The 25,641-nt window shown below is 36.0% G+C and overlaps 1 protein-coding gene and 1 long non-coding RNA gene across 2 annotated transcripts; both read right to left on the reverse strand.

The window, feature by feature from the left end:
* Nucleotides 1–16,445: 16,445 nt before the first annotated feature.
* LOC120076795 lies at nucleotides 16,446–17,365 on the reverse strand. The gene is made up of 2 exons (XR_005481645.1): nucleotides 17,011–17,365; nucleotides 16,446–16,937 (listed from the first exon to the last, which is right to left on the reverse strand). It is a non-coding gene; the product is annotated as an uncharacterized LOC120076795 (long non-coding RNA).
* Nucleotides 17,366–18,682: 1,317 nt separating this feature from the next.
* Nucleotides 18,683–25,229, reverse strand: LOC120076388 (COP9 signalosome complex subunit 3). The gene is made up of 11 exons (XM_039030202.1): nucleotides 24,937–25,229; nucleotides 24,481–24,596; nucleotides 24,137–24,380; nucleotides 21,909–21,966; nucleotides 21,716–21,805; nucleotides 20,743–20,808; nucleotides 20,002–20,091; nucleotides 19,684–19,842; nucleotides 19,491–19,612; nucleotides 19,099–19,171; nucleotides 18,683–19,028 (listed from the first exon to the last, which is right to left on the reverse strand). Exons 1-11 carry the CDS (start codon nucleotides 25,119–25,121, stop codon nucleotides 18,960–18,962), a joined length of 1,272 nt encoding a protein of 423 aa, XP_038886130.1. The 5' UTR covers nucleotides 25,122–25,229; the 3' UTR covers nucleotides 18,683–18,959.
* Between the last annotated feature and the right edge of the window lie 412 nt (nucleotides 25,230–25,641).

Below are 25,641 nucleotides of genomic sequence, written 5' to 3' on the forward strand. Positions count from 1 at the left end.
CCCAATTTTGAAAACCACAATCAAAATGCAGTACATAACCTACAATTTCTCTAATTTTAATTTCCAAAAAAAAAAAACATCATAAACACAATTTAGCTTTTATGCCAATTGAAGAAATCGAATTCTCGATGTGGAAGCGATTGTTCGCCTTCGTGTCAGTGAATTTATTTTCGGAACAAGTTAAAACAGAGAAAAATGTAAAACATAAAGGATAAACATAAGTACTGCCTAAACATGCTATCTAATTAAAAAGAAAGGAAAGAGAAGATCAACATAGACCCTTGAAGAACTCTTTCTTCACGTTTTTCCCCTCTCGGAAGGTCACGAACACAACAACGTACAAGAACTCTTGGACACTACCACCAAGCCTTCCTCACCATTCTCAAGGTGAGAATAAAGGAGTTGTGGGCTCTTCTTGTTAATTTTAGTGAGGGAGAAGGGAATTCTTTGAGAGAGTTTTCACAGAGGAAAAAGATAAATTGCAAAGAGATTCGAGCACATTGTGAACAATACGTTATAATCACTCAATTCCTCTGTGATCCCTGCATATGAGAGAGATGAGAGGAGTTATTATAATTCCTTTCATCACATAAAATAACTCCTACATTTAATTATATTAAAATAATATAATTAAAACCAAGCTTATATTATATCAATATAATATAACCTATAGTTTATATTATATCATATATAAGATAAACTAACTTTATATTCTCTCATATAACCTATAGTTTTAATATGAATCATATTCTAATTTTAACCTATATTTTTATATGAATCTCATTCATATAATTAATATTTGAATCATATTCAAATATTTATCTCTCTCATTAAACTTTATATTATAATGTATCCATATACATTATATTAACTGCATCTCATACAATTAATTCCTTTAATTAATTTAAATAATTTAAATTAATCCAAAATTAATTGATTCTCATTTAAACCTTATTGATCTAGCAAATAGATCTCATGGACCTACAAATTAGAAGCTCTAATAATACGAGATTAATTAATTAAACTCTTTAATTGAATTAATCAATATTCATTAACTACCGATCACTCCACTAAAGACCGACAGCTGCACTCTTCTCACTGTAGATATATTTCTATATCCATTAGATATAACCAATCATTAGTAAGTTGACCCTTCACAAATTACTCGTAACTACAATTGAGTCAAAATTACCATTTTACCCCTATAGTTACATCTAACTCTTTGGTATTACTGATCCATCTAATGAACAATTAGTTATAGTTCAACTATGAACTAGCTCCCTTTCTAGTGAGAGTGAGAGGGTGAGGCGTCTCATTATTCAAGACCCAAAATGTTCCCTTAAGGGAGTAATTTATCTATTTACCCTAACAACGAGAATGAGTGAATTTCATCTTGTGTATTTGTGTTCCCAACTCCCCACTCAAACGAATTCCCAAAATGGTATACATATTAAGTTGGCAAATCTGGCCACTCACAAGATCTAAGGACCACCCTGAAGGAACCAGTGAAGCTTCGCAACGGAAGTAGGGAACGATCCCAAATTCCAATTTTTAAAAAACATGAAGTTTACATATATTAAACAGAAATATTATGCATTTAATTTAATTACAGCATGCCAATTATGAAATTGAGAAAAGAGATAAGGCGATAGAAAACAAACCCTTGAAGATCAACCTTTTTCTTATGATTCCTCTTCTCCAAAAATTGCAACGAACACAAAATCCTAATTGGTCGCTACCACGAAGGATTCCTCTGTATTCTCTAGGATGAGAATCCAAGGAGTTGCGGTCTCTTGGTATTATGGAAGATAGGGAAAATTGAGAGGAAGAGTTATGAGTTCCTGAGAACCTTTCTTAGAGTTTTTCTGTGTGTTCTGTGTTTTATTTTTTCTCTAGATTTTCTGTAAAAAATCAAGATGAAGAAGGAGGCTACAACTTCTCTACACACCGCCCACACACACGTACATAGTAGAGAGAAAAAGAGGGAGAGAGTTGTATAATTTTTCAAAATAAATTAAATAAAAGAAAATTTATTTTAATAAAACTATAATATATTTATATGATAACCATTTTATCATATAATACATATATTAGACTTTATGTTATATCAAATATAACATTTAACCTATAGTTTAATATTGTATCAAATACAATATAACCTATAGTTTTCATTCTCTCATTAATGCATGGTATTTAATATAAATCTCATTTATATTAAATTTAATTATATGAATCCAATTCACATAATTAATATGTGTATCATATTCAAATATTTATTTCCTCTCAAATAAACTTTATATTATAATGTATCAAATACATTATAGCAATTATATCATATATAATTAAATTAATTAATTATATCACATATAATTAATTCCCTCATTTGATTTGAACAATTCAAATTAATCCAAAATTGATTATCATTTAATCCCTATTGAGCTACAGGGGGACCTCATGGACCTGTAGCTTGAAGCTCCAATGAACAATTAATCATAGTCCAACTATGACCAAAACCCTGAAGGAACTCGTTTTACAGAGAACCTATGAGTGGAAGTAGATCGTCCAAATCCCATTTCAATTGAAACAAACATTTACAGTAAAATAGTACATATTATGCATAATAACATAAATTACAACATGCTTTTGAACAATAAAAAGAGTTTAGAGATTATACCTTTGAAGAACTCTTCTTCAAGTAAATCTCTCGTTCAGTCACGAACACTTCAAACAAGCACAAACTCCTCGAACAGCAACAAGAACTCGAACCAAATGGAAATGACACTACCACTTGGTGACCTTGGTATTCTTGAGGTGAGAACCCAAGAGTGGTGGGCTCTAGCTATTTTGGTTAGGAGGGAGTTTTTGAGATGGAGAAGAAAGACGATTGAAGGAAGAAAAAACTATTTCATAGAGAAATTCTCAATTGTTTAGATAGCAAAGTCTATCGCATAAACTCTGAGTTAATCGTGCAGTCTTGACTCAAGTCGTGTAACTCTCAATCGTGTAACACACTGATTATGGAAAAAATAAAATCATATTTTATTTATCCCAATTTTCCACAACAACTGATTAACTTCCTTCTAAGGTGGTTAGAGAGAAAAATGGAATTAATTATCAAATAATTAATAATTATAACTAAATATGATAACCAACTTATCATATTATATTCATAACCTATAGTTTTAATATTGCATCATATACAATATAAACTATAGTTCTTTTTCTCTATTTTATGGCATTTAATATAAATCATATTTATATTAAATTTAACAACTATGAATCTTATTCATAGAAAATATATTTGAATCATATTCAAATATTTATTCCTCCAATTAAACTATAATGTATCATATACATTATTTCCATTATATCATATATAATTGAATCTATTTAATTATATCATATATAATTAAATTGCCTCTTATTAATTTGAACAATTCAAATTAACCAAAAAACTTATTCTCAACTAAATCCTTTTGAGTTACCAAGGGGACCTTATGGACTTGTAGTTTGAAGCTTCAACGGTAAGTGAATAATTAATTAAACTCTTTAATTACATTATCCACCATCCATTAACTGTTGGGCACTCTACTAAAGACCGACAGCTACACTCTTTGCACTACAGATATATTTCTGTATCCATTGGATATAACCAATCAACTGTATGATGACCCTTCACAAATTGCTTGTAAGTACAGTTGGGCCAATTTACCGTTTTGCCCCTATAGTTACATCTAACTTCTTAAGTACCACTAATCCGTCTAATGAACAATACATCATAGTCTCACTATAACTAAACCTCTCTCGGGCCAAGAGAGAGTATGGCGCCATATTGTTCAAGACTTGGAATCAGCCCTTAAAGAAGCAATTTATCTACTTGCCACAGCTTCGGAGAAAAAGTGAATTCCATCTTGTGTAATTGAGTTCCCAACTCCCCAATCAGATGAATCCCCAAAATGGTAAGCTTGTTGAGTCGGCGATCTAGCCACTCTCACCCGTACAAATCAAAGGATTGCCCTCATAGTCTCATAGGCAGGAGTTCACAACTCACTCAGGATTAAGTCTACCTATGGTCATCCTAGTGAAATGAAAGTCTTTATTATGAACGGTGTTATATAATGAGACTAAACATTTTATGGTCTAGTCTTATACAAACTCCTTTATATAGAATATCCTCGCTCGCATGTTTAATACATGAGTGATCAGGATTAGATCATTTGTAGCACTTTACAACATTTGTAACATCTACAAAGCGGGTCATACTCGTAGTGTTACCAGGATAAGGTACCCAACCTTATCCATATACTACAGACCATTTAGGCTATAACTTAAACATGATCCACCTGTATGTCTCCACATACATGTTTAAGTTACAATGATAACCTTTGATGTTAGTTTATTGGTTTATGGTTAATGCAACTAAAATAGCATATATTTCATAGATAGGATGAATAAAATATCAAATATTATTAATCACATATATGTTTGTTCATACAAGGTTTACAAACTATAGGACCCTACAAAGGACATCAACCCCAACAAACCCCTCTCGGGCCAAGAGAGAGTGTGGTGCCATATTGTTCAAGCCTCGGAATCAACCCTTAAGGGAACAATTTATCTACTTACCACTGTTGGGATTGGTGTCCTAATTCTCTCGGAGTCTCGTTGTTTTGTAAAGATGCATATTGTTAAGTGAATAAAATAAGTGTTATTTAATTCTGGCATTTACTCATATCCAATAAACAAAGCTCCTTGGTTATCTTATGTGAACTTAAGCATGTATATGTGATATATATGTGGATCATGTCTTAAGTGATAACCTAAATCAATCTGTAGTATAAGGATTAAGGTGGGATACCTGATCCTGGTGACACTACAGATACGGCCCGCTTTGTAGAGGTTTGCAAGTGTTGTAAACTACTACAGACGGTTGATCCTGACCATTCATGTGGAGACGTGGAGCGGGGGTGTCCTATACAAAGAGTTTGTATAAGACATAGACCACGAGATGACTAGACTCTGTATATAACGTCGTTGATACTAGAGACTTGCATCTCACCTAAACGACCATAGGTGACACGACCTCAATCCTGAGTGTTTTGTAAACTCCTGCCTTTGAGGGCGGTCCTTTGATTAGTATGGGTGAGAGTGGCCAGATCGTCAACTCAACATGCCTACCTTTTTGGGGACTTGTCTGATCTAGGAGCTAGGAACTCAATCCACAATATGGAATTCACTCCTTTCCCGAAGCAGGGATAAGTAGAGAGATTGCTCCCTTAAGAGCTGATTCCGGGGCTTGAACATAATGGTCACAACTTCTCTTTGGAAGAGAAGACTCAGTCATAGTAGGACTATGATTTATGTTCATTAGAGGGATCGGTGATATTTAAGGAGACAAATGTAACTACAAGGGCATAACGGTTATTGGCCCAACTGTACTTACGAGCGATCTGTGAAGAGCTATTGCACTATTCATTGGTTAAGATGGACACATAATATATCTGTAGTGAGAAGAGTTCAGCTGTCAGTCTTTAGTGGAGTATCTGGCAGTTAACAGATGGTGGATCCCGTGACTAAAGAGTTTAGTCAGTTATTCACGTACCGTTGAAGCTTCAAGCTACAAGTCCATAAGGTCCCCTTTGTAGCTCAATGTATTCAAGTTGACAATCAGTTTTTGGGTTAGTATGAAGTGTTCAAATTAACAAGAAAAAATTTGATTATATATGATATAATTAAATTGGTTCAATTATATGTGATATAATTGATTTGATGTATTAAATACATTAATTGGAGGAATTGATATAAATATGATTTATATTAAATAAAGGAGAAAAGAACTATGGTTTAAATATTACATATGATGTGATATTAAAGCTATAGGTTATAAATATAATATGATAAGTTAGTTATTATATTTATTTATAATAAAAACAATTATGAGATAATTTTTTTAGTTGGTTATTTATTTTCTCTATTAACTGTGCAAGTGGGAGGTTAATTTCAATTTTTAATAATTGAAGAATAAAATGAAAAGAGTTTTCATTTTATGAATGATTGTTTTTCATTTAGTGAATAACTAATCGATTGCTCACGAGAAACTATACAATAGCCCTCACGAGAGACTAAACGATCAAGCCAGATTTACTAGACGATCAGCTCTAAAGGATTGAGTGAGAGACTAAATGATCGAGTGAGATTTGCTAGACGATCGGCTCTAAATGATTGAGTAAGAGACTAAATGATCGAGTGAGATTTGCTAGACGATTGCCTAGAAGATTGCTCACAAGAGTGAGATATAGCTAGACGATTGTCTAGACGATTCTCACGAGAGCGAGAGATTACTAAACGATCAAATACTCTCAGTCTGTACGATAGACAAAATTTTTCTCCTACTTACTTGATCGTGTAGTTCGATCGTTTTCTTCCTCCTTCCCTCTACCAAATTCACACAAAGCCCACACCTCCTGGATTTTCACTCCGAAAATACCAAGGTTGTCGAGTGGTAGTGTCAACGGTTGTTGTTCGTGGATCAGACTATTTATGATATTGACGACAACGAGAGATTATTGTTCAATTGCTCACGAGAGCGAGATATTATTGTACAATTGCTCATGAGAGTGAGAGATTTCCAGAAGAAGAGTTCTTCAAAGGTATGTCTCTCAATTCCTTTTGTTTTAGTAAGAAAGCATGTTGTAATAGTCTTTATAATGCATAACTGTTCTTGTATGTTTGTGAATGTGTTTATTTTTTCACAATGGGCTTGGAAAGATCTTGTTTCCGCTCACTGGTTCTCTTGAATAAAAGTTCCTTCATCACCAGGATAAGGTATCGAACCTTATCCATCTACTACAGACAATTTATGTTATCACTTAAACATTATCAACCTGTATGTCTCTACATACATGTTTAAGCTACAGATGATAATCTTGGATGTTAGTCTATTGGTTTGTGGGTTTAATGCTAATAAATTTCAAATAAAACATCTCATATATTATTAAATAAATAAAATGTTTGTACAATACAATTACAAACTACAGGACCCTACGAGATTTAGGGCATCAACCCCAACACACCCTTATAGGCAGGAGTTCACAAACCACTCAGAATTAATGTTAAATCACCTATGATCATCCTAGTGAAATGTAAGTCTCTTCAAGTAACGATGTTATAAAAAGAGACTAGTAATTTCGTACTCCAGTCTTATACAAACTCTTTGTACAAGGTACCTCCACTCATATGCCTCTACATGAATGATCAGGATCATATCATTTGTAACACTTTACAACAATTGTAACAATTACAAAGTGGGTTATTTGTAGTGTCACAAGGATAAGGTACCCAGACTTAGCCATCTACTGCATATGTTATTACTTAAACATTATCCACTTGTATCGTTCCGAAAATAATGTCGAAGAAGACTTCACTAAGAAAGCTGTAGCATTTTGCACAGTGGGAGCTGAAGGATCTCTAACCGAAGAGTTCCATGAGCACGTTCGAATCACTCCAGTCTCACCGTGACCGAAATACACAATATACATTCAAAATGTACAGCTATGCAAACAAACAGTAATTATCGGCATGTTATGAACAAGATATAACAAAGGAGAGGGTTCCATAACAGTTGAAGACAGTCTTCAAACTTCGAAACTCAATGCAGTTGAAACCTCTACCGATCAACCAACACCCAGTAGCAGCGTCGACTACAATAGCACGAACACGAATGTCGCGGGGATGACACCACCAGAAAAAGCCCTGGTATTCTCGGAGTGAGAACCCAAAGCGTGGTCTTTGGTGAATTTGATAGAGGAAGGAGGAAGACCAGATCGTGTAGGCGATAAGCAAGTGGAGGGAAAAAGGCGCTATCACATAGCAGGATGCTTATCGTTTAGAAGAAACTACACGAACGTGTAGTTTTTCTGAACGATCATTTAGGAAATGGTATACGATCGTTTAGCAAACTTAGCACACACTACGATCATTTAGAGGAGCTATCTAATCGTGTAGGAACTAGTGTGTGATCGTTTAGGCGTGAGGTGGACGATCGTTTAGGCAGAGAGTGACTATCGTATAGGCTCTCGAAATACTTAAGCGATCATTTTCGATTTCACCAACGCGCTTCTCTATTTCTTTTGGACAGGCGATTCAAAATGAAAACCATTTTCATTTTAATTCATCGGTTACAATAACCGATGCTGCCCCACTAACCCACGTTCGAACGTGAAAAATTGGCTTAATTATCATATAATTAACCAATTAATTAATAATAAATATAATCATATTATATTTTTAATCTATAGTTTGATATCACATATTTACTATAGTATTTTCTCCTCTACTTGATATAAATCGTATTTATATCTGATTTCCTCCATAATAATGTATCTCATACATTTAGCCAATTACATCATATATAATTAACCAATCCAATTATATCATATATAATGGAACTTCCTCTTATCAATTTGAGCATTTCAAATTAACCCAAACACTGGTTCTCGACTTTATCCAAGCTACCCAGGGGACCTAATGGACCTATGGCTCAAAGCTCAAACGGTCCGTGAATAGCTAACTAAACTCTTCAGTCACGAGATCCACCATTCGTTAACTGTCAGGCATTCCACTAAAGACCAACAATTGAACTCTTCTTACCACAGATATATTTCTGCGTCTATCGTATATAACCAATCATGAGTACGATGACCCTTCACAGATGCTCGTAAGTACAGCTGGGCCAAATTACCACTTTGCCCCTATAGTTACATCTTACTTCTTAAGTACCACTGATTCTTCTAATGAACAATACAACATAGTCCAACTATGTGTGAACACCTCTCGGGCCAAGAGAATGTTTGTGGTGCCACATCGTTCAAGCCCCGGAATCAGGCCTTAAGATAGCTAACTATTTACTTACCTCTACCTCGAAGAAGAAGTGAATTTCATCTTGTGTACCTGAGTTCCCAGCTCCCAAATCAGACGAATCCTCAAAATGGTAGGTTTGAATCGATGAACTGGCCACCATCAATGGCAGGAGTTCCCAACTCACTCAGGATTGAGGTCATGTTACCTATGGTCATCCTAGTGAAGTGAAATCTCTGTCATGAACGGTGTTATATAACGAGACGTTAACACTTCGTGATCAGGTCTTATATAAACTCTTTGTATAGGACGCCCCCGCTCGCATGTCCCCAACATGAATGATCAGGATCAAACCATCTGTGATAAGTCACAGCATTTTTTACCATTCCATAAAGCGGGCCACATCCGTAGCATTACCAGGATAAGGTTTCCCTCCTATATCCATATACTACAGACCATTTTGGTTATCACTCAAGACATAATCCACTTGTATGTCACCACATACATGCTTGAGTCATATACAGATAACCAGGGATTTTATATTTATTGGTTTGTGGTAAAGCAAATAAAACAACCAACTGAGCAAAATACAAGATGTGAAGTAAATATCATGTATTATACAACACAAGCGTTCGTACAAACTATAGGACACAAGACTTTAGGACATCAACCCCAACAGGAGTATCAAGAGGAAATGAATCATTCAATCCCATTCAAGTATTTAACAAATATTTAACACCTCCGCAAGAGAAACTACCACAAGAGCAAACTGGACAATATGAAGTAAGTTCATTCCATAGAGTCCATAATTTTGCAGAATAAATGGTGATAGATTGCTAATCTTGAATGAGATTGGAGAGTTCACAATGAAGTTGAAAAATGTGAGACCAATTTTCTTGTGATAACATTGCTGAAAATCCAACCGAATTTCATGGGGAAATTTATACGGATGACCCAATTTTTAGGCCCAAAATGTCAAATGACCCATTTTTAAAAAATAATGTCAATTGACCCTCTACATCATCGCCATACCAAATTACGTAAATTTCTCTCACCTCTTTGTCTTCTTGCCCTTTTACTGAAAAACAACCAAAACTAAAAACTCTTCAAGCGTAACGACTTCATATGGCTCATAAGCTCCAAACGGTTTCGCTGCATTTTGAAATCCATCATCTGGGCTTGTAAAAGATTCCACTACTGCCACAAATCGAATCTGATCGATAAGTGATCTCAATTTGTGGCTAAAAATGTCTTAAACTGATCAGTAATGGGGAAAGGATGGGTTGTTCTAGGTTTAGAAATATTGTGAACCTACAGTTTTTTTGTTTGCTTTTTTTGGTTTTCGATGTGTTCTTTGGTTGAAGATGAGTAAAAAGAGAGAATGTGAGCGAGATAAGTGAGAGTTACTAGAGAGAGCGATACTAGAGTGAGCGATACTAGTGAGAGCGATACCAGAGAGAGTGATACTAATGAGACCAGCGAGAGTGGTTCTAGCGAGACTTAAACATAATATTTTTTTACAACTTTTTTTCTGAAGGATTTTACTGATTGAATCTTTATTTCATGCAGGAGTGATTTAAGATGTCAACATGTTTCAAAATATCTATAGTCGACCGATTTCCCAATCAAGTAACGAGCTTGGCCCACATTACTAATGCGAACAAGACTGTGAAGGAGAAGCTTACCCCAAGGCAGTTAGAGATGTTTAAAAGAACAGTTTTTGGGCAATTTGTAGACATTGACATGGTGTTCAACAGCTCAATTATCCATCATATGTTGTTGAAAGAAGTGAAGAGCATGAGAGCTGACTCAATCTCATTCTCTGTTGGTGGAAAGGTCGTCACGTTTTCAAAGGATGATTTTTTGTTGATGACTGTTTTGTCGCGATCCCCTACGCGAGTTGAACAGAATGAGCAGTCCTCATATGAACTTGCAATCAAGTATTTCGGTAATTGAGTGACGGACACCTTACATGTCAGTCTACTAGAAGAAAAATACAAGTAGATGGAGTTTGAAGATGACGAGGATGTTGTGAAGATCACATTGGTCTACTATACGAAAGTTGCAATGATGGGAAAGAACAAGCAAAAAAATACAGTGGATCTTAAACGTTTTAAGGACGTTTAGAACATAAAGTACCACAACAGTCTAGATCGGGTTACCATTATTTGGGAGAGGACACTCGATGCCCTAAAGACTGCATTGAATGATAAGAGTAGTTTATACAAGACGAAGATGAAAGGAAATAAAAATTACGTCGTGAAGTACTCTTTGCGTGGATTTCCACAAGCGTTCCAGGTAAATTTGCTTAACATAATAATCATGTTGTTTGATTTAACATTACTATTGTTCTTAACATATGTTAAATTTTATTTAAGTATGGACGTACGAGATCTTAGCAGCATCGATAGCTGGGAACATTGCAGAGCGAAGGAGCAAGGTGGCTTTGCCTCACATATTATGATGGTCATGCTCCCACTCAGTGTCCTTCAAAGTACTCGAGAGAGACATATTCTCTATGCATAATATGTTTATTTGGTTGTTAAATTGACACTAACCATTTTACTGGGTTGTTAATGAAGATAAAGGTTAAAGAGGGTCTTGTCATGACCGAGGCTGAAAGGGAGTTTCGGGATACCCCAATGGACAGATGATAACTTGTAGAAATACAAGTTATTTATGCTGCCTTATCTAGATATTGCGGCCAAAAGAGAAGGAATATGCGTTGATTGTATGAAAATTAGCTCAAAAATACAATAATTATGAATTAACGCAACTACACCCACTGACATCGTCAAGATGGTAGAAGAGGATATTTTTACTCTGTTTTGCAGGAAACCAAGTCACCGCTTGCGATCAAGGCTCAACAAGAAACTGAATAACACATCTTTGTCACATTGCGCCCGTCAATCAACAATGAAGAGACGATTAACGCAATGACGGTACAATGCGACAGTCGATCCTGAGCTGAGTTTCAACCGCATGCGGTAATAAAAACAACACCGCAAGCAAGCAACCGATCGAAAGATGCAGCTGAGCAACGCAAAGGCGGAGGATTGCGACACGTGTACAATTAACCGTTGTGTAGATTTGACGGTCTGATTGCATAATAGAAAGAATATTTATTCCTCCATTTTCGAAATTTCCATAACAAGAAGTGGGGTCCACCAGCCAAGAGTCAAAGCTTTTCACCTATAAATACCTCCATAGAATTCAGAGAAAGATATACTTGATATGGGTATAATTGATACGAGGGCTAATTGCTGCTAAATTACTGAGAGAGAGGTTGAACTGAGTACTAATCGGAAGAAATCCGGGAAGAAAAGAGACAAGGCCAAGAGGTGAGTCTCAGGGCGAATCTGTCAGATCCCCGCCGCGAAGCTCTGTGCTTAGATCCCTGCTACCGGTTGAACAAGCCTGAGAGAGAAGTCATCCTTCCGCACGATCCATCCACACCGGCAAGCAAATCTCCATCCAGATCGACGCCAAGACGTTGGCGTTTATTTGTATTTGTTTCTAACTCTATTTTCATCACTGTGTTTCATCTTCTTAATCTCTTCATTCACAAATCATGTATCAGACGCTGAATAGAAATATTGAATGTCTTGATCGATTTCATATCCCCTTCTCTGTCTATTTTCGTTCCTCCGTTTATCGCTTTCTTCATAAAGTCTTCTTAATCCCTTAGTAATTAATATGAATTATACAAGTAACTTACTCTGTGCTAAAGAAATAAGAACGTTTAGCTAAAGCATGCTAGACGAAATCTTCACCTGTGAGAGCAGAAGTGAAGATGCCATTCTGATATGTCGAGAGAAGGTTAGAAGAATGCATTAACTAAAGCAAGAAGTACTTCCAAAGCTGGAAGCAAACTTGCATTCATTACGTTTGTCCCTGTTTCACCACAGAGATATGGGAGGCGTGGCTGATCACCAAAGAGGTTGTAACGTCAAGGGAAAAGCGTATTTATGCCTTTTCTACTTCTGCTTCGTACATAAGACTTGTCACCGCACTACACGATCTTTGCATAATCTTCACAGCCAACCTTGACCTCAGTATCTTGTACCATGAAACCTATATTTTGTATCATCTAGATTAATATTTATATTAACGCAATTTACTTTAACACAATTTATTTTATAATCGTATCTTTTTACCGCTTTACTTTACTTTATCGCATGTTTATATTTCTTGTACACAACATTTTATTAATTGAAACCCTAGTCGCATGTATCACAAGCATAACGCAATAACCTCAAACAGTCCCTGTGTTCGACCTCGGATTCATACGAGAAACTTGCGGTGAAATTATAGCTGGTTTCAATGAAAGAAAACTTGTGACAACGCACAGCATACTACAAGAATATTGTTAATTAACGCATATCTAAAAGTAGTATACATCATATGCAATCCATGCGTTGTGTGACATAAGATCAATTTTAAGTTACAGTTTATGGCCACGTTGCCGGGGAACTAGTAACGAGGCAATGGACTTGTTCATTCATTCATATCCATATTTGTATCTGCGCATTGTTTAAGAATAAAATTTGCGTTACAAGTTTATGGCACCGTTGTTGGGGATTGGTTAACGGTTTATTGTTTGAGTGTGTTTGTGGTATTTGCAAGACAGATCTCATTGTACTGGATGTTCAACGTGAAGAGCAGCTTGACGGTTTATGAGCACTGGTGCTGAACCAGAATTTTGAAGCTGACCCTGAGATCTAGCGTTACCTTTCGCACACGGGCACGTCAGAATCGGATAAGGCGAAAGAAAGCAGCGAATATGGCAGATAATAACGACAATGTGGTCCCGTAGTAAAATCAAGAGGTTGTTGGCCAGCGCAAAATCTTGTTTTCCTGGCTGCTGACCGCAGCATCCCCATGAGAAATTATGCGGCACCCAACCTGTATGATTTTTCGCCTGGGATTTCGAGGCCTATTGTTCAGAAGAACGCAAGGTGGAATTAAAGCCGGTCATGCTACAAATGATCCAAAATGCAGGGCAATTTGGGGGTCTACAAGGTGAAGACCCGCATGCCCACTTGACCAGCTTTGTCGAAATGTGTGGCAACTTTTCATTACCTGGCGCAACCCCAGAGAGTATAAGACTTTATTTGTTCCCTTACACTTTGAGGGACGAAGCCAAGAGGTGGGCTCACTCACTGGAGCCAAACGAGATTACATCATGGGATCAGCTGGTAGAGCGATTCATGAAGAAGTTCTTCCCACCGGCCGTCAATGCAAGGAGACGAAAGGACGTGCTGAACTTCGAGCAGATGGAAAATGAGACCCTAAGCACTGCCTGGGTGCGGTTTGGAAGATTGGTGAAAAACTGCCTGCATATTGGGATACCTGATTACGTGTTGATGGAGACTTTTTATAACGGCCTGAACAGATCAACGCAGGTTGTTGCTCATGCCTCCGCGGCAGGAGGTTTTATGGACAAAACGTATACCGAGGCTAAAGTCATCCTTGACCACATACGTGGAACATGGATGACTAGATTGATGATGGATATGGAGGCCGAGGCGCCGAAAGAAGAAAGAATGAAACTGCCATTATCCCTGCAGAGACAATGACCACGTTGGCTGCTCAGATGGCCGCGATGACCTCGATCCTTCAATCGATGGCAATCAATCAAGGAGCCATCTCCCAGCAATCAGTGCAACCCGCTGCACCGGCTCAAGTGACCACAATAAGTTGCGTTAATTGTGGAGGGGCTCATGTAGCAGAAATGTGCCCATCAAATCTCCAGCAAGTATGCGCCATCCAAAACAACCCTTCAGCAACACCTATAATCTTGACTAGAGGAGCCATCCTAACTTCGGTTGGGGAGGCAATCCTAACCAAGGGGGGCTAATCAACCATCAAAGTGGTAGTCGAGGAAATCCTCTTTTTCACCATAACTCAAACCAGGGGCAACCAAGGCAATCGCATAACCAGCAACCCTCATCTTCAAACACTCTGGAAGCTCATTGGAGGCCCTATTGAAACAATACAACAAAAATGATGTAGTGATGCAAGCACAAGTGTCTTCAATTCGAAACTTTGAGATCCAAGTGAGCCAGGTGGCATCTAAGTTGAGAAATAGAGCACCAGGAACGTTGCCCAACAACTCAGAAGCCCCGGGATCCAATGGAAAGGAACAATGTCCCTAGGATATTGGGCAGGCAAGCTGGACCGCCTGCAGGGATGTGGATTGTGCTCATTCGAAGAAACGCATCTTCCGGTCCATATCTCACAACTATGTTTAATGCTTTCTTAAATCTCTGTCTTATTGAATTCTTGTTATGTCTTTGCTTCTTCATTTAATTCGTATTTTGACTTTATGAATTTAATTCTTCATTTATTTCCTTTGCATTTATTTTTATACTATCTTTAATTCTTTTAACTTTTCTGTAGTTAATGCGTTGGTCCTTAATTAGTGAATGATTGAGAAATAAAGAGAAATTTATTACCCCAAGTCTTAGCAATTTACGTTGATGAAATAATAATAATAATAATATTAAAATAAAATAAAATAAAATGAAACAATTAACAACAAATATGTAAGGCGATAATGGACGCATCTTGAACCAAGCAAGACGCACTTTGCGTTCATCCAACTCAAATGCGTTGAAATTGAGGGGTGTGTTGCGTGCGTATATGTCATTTGTCCGTCCTTAGCTAAATGCACTATGTTGAGGTATCCTCCAGAAATGTGTTAGTTAAGGGGTGTGTTGCGGGGATGTATACGTTGTTGCCCGTCCTCTGCGAAGATGCATTTGCGTTGATGAGTACATTGCGTTAATATTTACATTGCGTCCATTCAAATAAAATATAAAAGAAAATTATTTTTACATTTGAGAAGTCCAATCGTTTCGTATCCCAAAGCAATGATGATTTTGCAGACGAAAGGACGTTTTTTTTGGCTGGTGGACCCCATTTCTTGTCATTAAGTTGTAACCCTGTAAATGTGAGATTTAAGTTCTTCATAACAGGCATAATGATTCCTATCAACTCTCCCCAATATACGAACTTTCATTCTCATCTCAATCACCTCCATATCAAATAAGTAAACACTTTTCTGTCATCCTACAAAGCAAGAAAACATTTGTCATTAAGTTGTACAAGCAACTGAAGTGTAATTTCGCTCTCTCTTAATCTTGCTCTCTTTCTTAATCTAGCTCTCTCTTAATCTCTCTTTCTCGTACTCTTGCTCTCTCTCTCCCAATACAAAATTTTGTAATGCTTAATTCCTACCTTTCCAGAAATAACACAGCAAAAATAATTAAACAAACTCAAACTAATGAAACATCATTCTGAAAAACCTGTTCCGTTTTGAAAAAGCCTCGTTTTGGAAATCCCCGTTCGAAAAAACTTTGTTCAACAAAACACCATCGAAAACCAGGGAAGTAATCATCGTTGAAATGGAGTTTAGAGTTTAAAGAAATCACCATTGTATTGTGTTTAGGTATTATTGATTTGAGGTTTCAGTCGTGAAAATTGTCAAATCATTCGTACACTGACGAGCAATCACATCACAGGAAATTTAAAGTGAGAGTGTGAGTGTTTAACCAGACGAGAGTGAGACTTATAACGTGAGGCACTTCTAATGGAAATTATGTAATTTGGTATGATGATGATGTCAGTAGAGGGTCAATTGACATTATTTTTTGAAAATGGGTCATTTGACATTTTGGGCCCAAAAATGGGTCATCCATACAAATTTCCCAATTTCATGCACGGAATCAAAGAGTTCAAAATCCAAGCAGTCACTATGCTATTGCAAATGATCCAATAACTCATTAAATCACAGGTCGGCTTTGATAAGGTACCATCAACAAAACCTAACTTGTTCTTTGACGATAAAACCAAGAATCAGCGTACAGCTCCATGACGGGTAGTCCAATTCAGTAAAGAGATCATAAACGATTACCAAATTGGTACTATCAAAGCGATGAAGGAAGTAAGGGTTGGCATGTTGTACAACAGCAGATTGTGAAAGAGGCCGACTCCCCGAAGAAGATGATGAAGGATCCCTTAGATCATACTTAGAAGTTTGAGTATCCACCATGAAAGAAGCAAAAACTCAAAAAACCCTAGAAATATCGTGAGATTTCAACTGATACCATATTCAGACTAAGAATAAATAGAATTTGCTTAATTATTCACCTTAGAAAAGGCGTATATATAACCTCGCTTTGATGGCCAATGATGCAAATCTGCAACTAGAAAAAAATGGAGAAAGGGAGATCAGCAGTAAGAGAAGGAAGAAATTAGGGACAATTACAAATATAGTAATCAGGTCCAAAATATTAGTAGATATAGCACAATGCAAAAGAATTTACAGATATAGCAAAATCTAGATCAAGCTCTTGGAGCCTATTAGAGATAGACTATATCGTTAACAAGAGTTTATCGGTGAGAGTCTATCGCTAATAAGAGTATCAATGATAGAATCTATCCTTATAGATTTGGCTATATTTTTTATTCTTTAAACATGTTGCTATACACTTAATTACTAGTCCTAAAAGTGTCACCCATTGTAATTATTCAAGAAATTAAGAATAATTTTGTAGATTTAGCTGATGATGTTATAAGTAAGAGGTCAAAATTCTTAGGTCTCAATAACTCGGGCAAAAACCATTTTGGCTTTTGTGATTGGGACTTTTATACAACTACCTCCTTCCTAAATTTGTCACCAAATACATTACAAAAATAGTCAAAACTTACCCAGCAGAAAATTTTCATTTTCATTACAAATACAATATCTGCACTACCATCTATCACATCCATATACAATCCTAAGATATTTTGAACATTTCTCTATTCCAAAATTGTCTTCCATGTTTGGTACACGTAAGGTTTCACTTTCAAAGTACGAAAAGACCTTGAATTATTATACTGCATTGATCGCCGGCTCAAATTCTCAGGAAATTGCATCAAGTAAAACCAAATGTAGGTCCAGAAAATGTATAAACTCATAAATAATAGGAAATAGTTTGTTTTTGTTGAGCAAAGATGTAAGATTGTTAAAAAGACTTTCTTCTAGGTACTCGGAGGATGAAGGATTCAACTTTCGACCTTCGAGAGAGAACGTACCAATTACCATTGAGCTAAACTTAATTGAACAATCTATCTTAAAATTTTAGTTTCAAGCAATCTAGAAACAATGTATTAGTTTGTGGACTGATGAGCCTCCAATAACATTTATGGCTCTGAAATGCAGAAGTGATCTGTAAATCAAATGGCTTAAACATATACATATAGAATCGCCTTTAGTTAGGTAATAGTTTATGTTGTGCTGCTGAAACGTTATTATAGTTCTTTAGATTGATAATTAGCCCGTTAATTAAAAAAAATAGTTAATTAGAGCATATCAGCATCAAGTAATTAGTTCACATCTTTAATTCCAAATGAGTCACCTACATGTCTCCTACAAATCCCAATGCAAATTGTAACACAACATTTAGGGAACCTTCGTCTCATGATTTTAAAATATTGAACAGTATTTGATTTATGAATCAACGATTGGTTTAATATACCATAATAAGAAGAGTTTCAAATCCCAAGTTGCTAGAAATTGACAAACTCCTGTTACATGATTGAAATTAACAAACTACAAGGTTAAATAAATTACAAATTTGATTCCCATGGTAATTAGAATTTAATCCCCCTATGATTTGATAAAGTCCTCGTCAGAAGTCCCGATAATAGGAACTATTTATGAAGACTATCAAACTATAAAAACATTAACGAGGTTCTATCAAACCATAAGAACTAAATTCTAACGTTCTCTAAACCATATGGACCAAATTTGTAATTTAACAAAATTAGAACAAGCAAGTCTACTTGTTGATTAAATGTTTGACTTTTCTGAAACTCTAAAAAGCTTTATCTGTATCCCTTTCGGAACTCGGGGAGGATTAGATCAAAGTTGCTGGATATTACATGGAATAGAGACTTCATAAAAGCAAACATAAAATTAGTTTTTGAGGAAGGAGAATGGGGATTACATAAACTATGCTACTTACAAGGAGCAAATGACCTTGACAGATTGTCTTCTTGAACTATATCGAGCAGAAGGAAAAAGATATAAAAATCACATTGCATTGCTCCCGTCAAATATTAAATTTTTGAGGAACAGAATCAAAGTCATCGTAATCAAATCTCTGCCTCTCTCTTCCAGCCTGAAAGCAAACATTATTTTTAGTTTGCATATCTACAATTCAAATGACCTTTTGACTTAGAGATGCTCACCTTTGCTAGATATAGGGGATCAGAGGATATATTTTCATCCATAGCAGTCAATTTCTTCGCAAGTGTCATTATCCTGTGAAGAACAGAGGAAGAGATGGGAAAAGAACAATGAACAATGAAGTATGCTCAAAACCTAAGCCGAGTATATATTACAGTATCTTAAGTCCGTCCAGTGATAGCTGTGATGTATATGGCAATTCAGTCAAGGCTACTTATGTTGCCACAAAGCTCTACAAAATAAGATGATCTTTTCTTCTTTTTATAAAAGGAAAATTGAACAAGTACAAGCGTAAAGCCCACTCATGTTTAAAGAAAAGTCAGGATGCATTATCATGATAACATACAATATATTTATATACGTCTGTTTGCTCATTCAATTCCAAACATCATACCTCTGGATTGAAGAGTCAATATGCTCAATCATCTTGCAGGATTTGTACTGTTCGGAATCCTCTAGAAATCTGACCATTCCATCCTTCTGATTGATAGTTGCAAAAATCTCACCATCCTGGATCTGAAATGGTACCAATATATTACTAGAGACGGAGGTTGATTCATAGATTAATCCTGCGATTCTGTAATTACCATTTGCAGCACGTGCATTTCAGCTTCCTTAGGGCTGTTGAGTTTAACAGTGCTGGCTATATCTTGAAGAGAGAGGGTCAAGTACGTCTGCGTCAATCTCTGAATGTTGCGCTTGTACATAGAAGATACAGCCTGCTTTACAAGTCCAAGATTGTTGTCCTGGGTATAACACAATCCATACCTCATATAAAAAACCCAGAAGCATTTACGTGATGGATCGACAAACCAAGATCTAATAACCAAGGTCTCCTCACTGCATGCATGTACCATTTAATTAGACCATCTGAAGTGAGAACATAGTGAAATCGGGATTCTTACACTTTCATATTTCTCCCTGTTTGTTTGAAAAACCGTGTCTAATTCCTCAACATTTCCCGTGCCGTAACTATTTGCCAATTCAATGTAGGGCTGTAAAAGAAGAAACAGATAATAAATAAAAGTAGCATAAACACATCACAAGAGGGAGGTAAGGAAAGGGATACAAGCATAAGGATGGCAACAGGAGCTGGTCGTACATTTCCTTTAACCCAAACGCTTTGATTCCATCAGTAAATTTGATTGCAAATATAAACCGAAATAGACCAAGCACCAAACCATTCCCTCTATATTTACAATCTCCACAAAATGCTGCTAAGATCAGTCAGAAACAGAATTATGCCCCACCTAAATACAATCTAGATAGCATCAATCAATAGAGTTTGACTGCCAATTTTTCAGGATTACAATAAAGAACTACATCGCTCATAGCATCTGTATACCCACCATTGAATAAGGAAAACTACTGTATGGAATCTTTATCCAGTTATCCTTAAAGAAAATTTCTAATTCCATGAAATTTTGGATCCATCGTTTAGTTGACAATTATGATCTTAATTAATAAATTCGATAACTAAACACAAAATGATCATTGATTCCTACACATTCAAAACGAGGAACATTCACTTTTTAAAAAAAATTAACATTAAGTGATATTCATGAGATGAATTACATTAACCTTGTATCAAAGTACTTCATCTGTCCATGAAAAAAGAAAAGCTCTTCACTTCAAATTTACATTACCTGACAGAAGTTTTTTAAATTTCTCTGCGCTACTGAAGAAGTGTACTTTGGGAGACTGGTTGAAAACTGCCACCAGATTCATGTATATGCATTAGTCCTCAACAACATCATAGGAAAATATAAGCTTACTGACTCAAAGCTAAAAGTAATAAAAACGCTTATGCTGCTAAGTGTTGCTATGTTTAAAATTCTACATTATACAAAATAATTTGCTCTCAATCAAAATCTAACCATTTTTTTTAGACAGGAACCTATATAGGATTAAACAAAAGAAGAAGAAACGCCCTACAGGTCGGGGATAGAGAAAATCCTCTCCCAAGAAAAACTATACCTATAAGCATTCTAGTAGTTCACAACCGTGGAAAGGTTATTAGTTGTAAAAGACTTTCTAGAGAGTTGAGAGTATAACTCCACAAAGAGGAAGTTAACTATACATTTTTACAGAATTTTTTTTTGGGGTATAACTCTGTTGACTCTAACATTTCTATAAAGAATTTTCTGAGAGTATAACTCCATATCCGTCAGTCAAAGTCTAACAATGATCACAAAATTTATATCCTTTTCCTTGTTGAGTGCATACTTACTCGTGGCCATGGTGGAACATCTCATTTTTTCTGTAGGTAGAGGCTAATAGTTGCCAACAGAAAGCTGACATATACGGAAACAAAAGGGCCATTTTTTTATTTAAAAAAAAAAAAAGAAAAAAAAGAAAAGAAACAACAACAACAACAACGAAATGAGGATATTATCAATCCTAAGACCTATTCTCACTAATGTACCAGTACTGAATATATGAAAGAACCAAGAATTATCAAAAGGAGAATACAAAAGAGGGGGAGATGAGATTTACTACTGATATGATGAAATTAAAAGAACCAACGTCCAGACATTCCTTTTCTCATTTCCAAATATTTGAGGCCTTAGAATAGAAAATAAAATTTAATAATGAAGCAGATAGAAAAAAATAGCATACTTGTCCATTATAAATGAGAGACACTAAAATGTATTTTTTGTACGCTTCAACAGCTATAGCATTCATTGATTGCATTGGAGCAGTTACAACCTGTAACAAAAATATGGGTAGTGGTTGTCAGATCATCCAGAAGCATGTTAAATAAATACATATTAATAATATCAAAGGAAGGAGTTCCATTTAGATGGTGCACATTGTGAAGAAGCTCAAGCGCTTTATGAAATAGCTTTAGTCCTATGCATATCATCCCCCTGTCACATAAGACAAATATCATCAGAAAATCCCTATTTAAAGAGAAAGATAAAATTGAATCTCAGCATATGAATGATCTCATAAAATTAAATTGAGTATGAAATTTTATTAAAAAGAGAGTGTCATTCAGGAGATGATAGATTTTTCACAACTTACAAACGCTTGATTAAACAGTGTTTGTTGCTTCCCAATTAAATAAATACCTTTTATAAGACAGCTAAATGATTTTTTTTTTCCCTTTTTCTTCTTTTTTTCAAACTTTCTAGATCATAGGCATGACAGCTAAATGGTTTTATAAATAAAGTAACGAGAAGCCTTACTTATCCCTTTTTTTACAAGCTATTTTATCCTTTTTTTAAAATGAGAAACCAAACTTTCATTAGAAAGGAATGTAAGTACAACTAACAAGGCTAAACAAAAAATAAAAGACTGAAACAAAAGGGAGTGACAAAAACAAAATAAGCATTAGACAAATAGACTCTAGTTGTTAAAATAAAGGACAACTGTTGATTACAGAAAAAATATATATAATAAATAATAAGCCACAACGGCAAAAAGGCAAGATTTGAAATTGCCCGATCTGTTCCTTCTAATACTCCTTTACACCCTAAAAAAGTTCTTCTCCATCTCTCTAGTCAAATACTCCACAAAAGTAGCAACCATGAAAAGCCCATCCGTTATCCTGAAAGACACTTCCAATTTAGGGCAACCCTAACACCACAAAGTGCCCAGCAATCAATTCCACATGGCCATAGTAAATTTATCTCCACGAGATATGAAAGTCTTCCAATGTGGGTTTACAAAGGACAATACTTCTAAAGAACCAGAACCATGAACAAAAATAGTGGTGTTAATCCTCCTATCCTATAAGCTTCTGAACATGAAAATTTTCAAGATTTAAGGAAAACTTAACCTCACAAAGCATGGGACACAAAAGGAAAATCTATGAAAAGGAAGAGCAATCGATGAGAAAAAATTGACATGAAGCACTCCCAAGACTTGCGGTCCAAACATGAAAATCTTTGTACCCTGAGTAAAGATGGAAAATCCTGCTAATGGGGAAGTAAAGAGGATACTGTGAGCTTCTATATATATGTATAAGAAATTAAAATTTTTCATTATTATTATTTTAAAAATTAATTAAAATAAATAAATAAATAAAACTTGCTGTCTCGAGGACAAAATCGGTTGTTGGAGGAGATTGTGGCTGCTGTCCAACGAGTTTACAGACATTTGGTGACCCTTTTGGGAAGGCTTCGAGTTTTGAAATCTTGTAAAGAGCCTAATTGGTTGCTGTAATTTGGGGTTACTAAGCCTAAATTATTATTTGCATTTAGATTCGAATTAATTGGTGGAGGAATTTGGGTGAATTTGATCAAGAGGCATTTAAAGTGAAGATCATATGTTTCGAAGTAGAACATATCCGTACGCACACAAACACCTCTAGTTAGCTGAATGGTCAAAGAATCAAGTAATAAACCCAGCTGCCTTCAAGGTTATGGGATCAAACTATAGTACCACCTAGTACGTATCTTACAAGTTTTGAGACACCAATGCTGCAAGGTCAAAAAGCTTTCCTAGGATTAGTCAAGTTGCACACAAACTGCATCAAAGGCAACAAAGAGTAAATATGAATGCTACCTCAATGCAGTAGTGCCAGAAAAAGGGGATCAATAGAAAATTTTCACTGGACTGTAGCAGAATCATTAGCCTAATAGTGAGGAAGGAAGGGAAAAAAAACAAAAACAAAAGCAAAACAAAGAGAGAGCGAGAGACAGAGAACTAGATTTACTACATATCACACAGGCGACATAAAATTTCTTCATATCATAATTTTAACAAAAAAAAAAAAAAAAAGCCGCCAAACTTCAGCTGGAAGCATTGAAAAAGCCCTTTCACCGTAAATTATTGACCACTTACCATAGTTTAGATGCATCATAAAAGTTCTCAACGATGGCAAGAATGAAACAAACATAGGGGGGTGGGGGGAGGGTAAGAAAGAAAATATACCATATGCAAAAATTTTAAAAATATATATATGTACAAAACTTGAGGGAAAATATTGAAAGGAATAAAAAAGTTGATAAAGAATAAGAAGATAATAATATGCATCTCAACCAAAGAAGTAAAATACAACAATTGAGCGTTTGAAGAAGAAAAGCAACTGACCCGTAATAACAATAAAGAAACAGGTCTCTTGGTTGATCAACCTCGAGAATGTCATTATCCAATATGGATCTGCCAGTTTTGTAGCATTTGGCTAATAAGCAGAGAAGAAGAAACTCCGGATGTAAAGTGGTTAAATGTTCTGAAGATGTTTGGAGTTTTCTAATAGCAGTTAGAAGTGGAGCCACCCCTCTAATTGGAGCCTCTAGTATAACTTGATCTTTGAACCTCTTGCAAACAGAGACGACTGCACGATCAGCAGAATATGATAATATATAGTCAAGATTCCATATAGTAGCAATCCCACACGTTAATAATAATAAGGATCAGTTTTCACGATGATTTACATTTTTCAGGTGCTAAACGAATCTGCTCAGGGTTGCAAGAAGAGATAAATCTTGAAATAGTTAGAACAATTGAACTGGATTGCTCTTGTGAAATTGGTACAGATGTGCATGCCTCTCTGCGAATATATTTAAAGGAAACATTTTGGATCAATCTCCTTGCATACACATTCAGTAACCACAAACTCGAAATCAAAGCAAGGCAGTTTCAAATAACTAGAATAGTTACAGTTCGTGTCCAAGATGGGTGTTACCCCATCGTTGGACTCCCAATACAAACGCCAATTCTTGGACTTCATCCCTTCAAACTTCTACCAACAGAAATGATGGTTCAACAAAAGCACTCACTGATAGGAACGAATCCTCAATAGTGGTGTAACATAAAGGATAGCCGGGCCCTAATTTGCCTAAACAAGCAACACCCAGATAGAATAATTCAGAGAAGAAAGAAAAACTTACAGAATGTAGAGATATCCTAAAGAATGTTTGGAAGCATCAAGTTGAGCTAATGCGGAAGGTAAACGAGAGGTTTCGGAGTGAAGTAGTTCTTCTGATTGCTTGAGAAGAGTATGGAGGCGTGAGATATCAGCGGCGGTACTGGACAACCCTTGGATTTGTGCCACGAGAACTTCAACCGTGCCCATGGTGGGGAGTAATGCGAAGTTGAAGTTAAACAGTGGCTCAGGCTTTAGGAGGAGTATCTTTGAGATAAGAAATTGAAATGAAGGTTCTATTCGATCGATCACTCCTTTCTTTCTCGTCAAGTCGGAATCCGGACGGTGAATACCAGATCTCTAGAAGAACGGATTGGGCCTATTTCATACGGCCCAACTGCACCTTATGGGCTGTGCTATGTCCGGCCCAACAAGCTGAGTTCCAATTCCTCAATGAGTTGAGTTGGTAAATTACCTACTGAATGTTTGTCCCCACCAACTTTAAATGTTGGTGGAATTTAGTTGATTTTTTTACCAACTCACTCTAATTCTCCCTCTAACTCACTCTAACTCTCTCCCTCCCTCAATGTTTTCAATGGCTCCACCCATCGACTACTGTCCGCAACTACCACTACCACATTCCCGCGACATACTCCGATGACCACCTTCGTCGATCAACTCTGGCGATCAACGTTGGGCCCAAGCAACCACCTTCGACGAAAACTCCAGC

This window comes from Benincasa hispida, chromosome 4, assembly GCF_009727055.1.
Source record: "Benincasa hispida cultivar B227 chromosome 4, ASM972705v1, whole genome shotgun sequence".
NCBI lineage: Eukaryota > Viridiplantae > Streptophyta > Magnoliopsida > Cucurbitales > Cucurbitaceae > Benincasa > Benincasa hispida.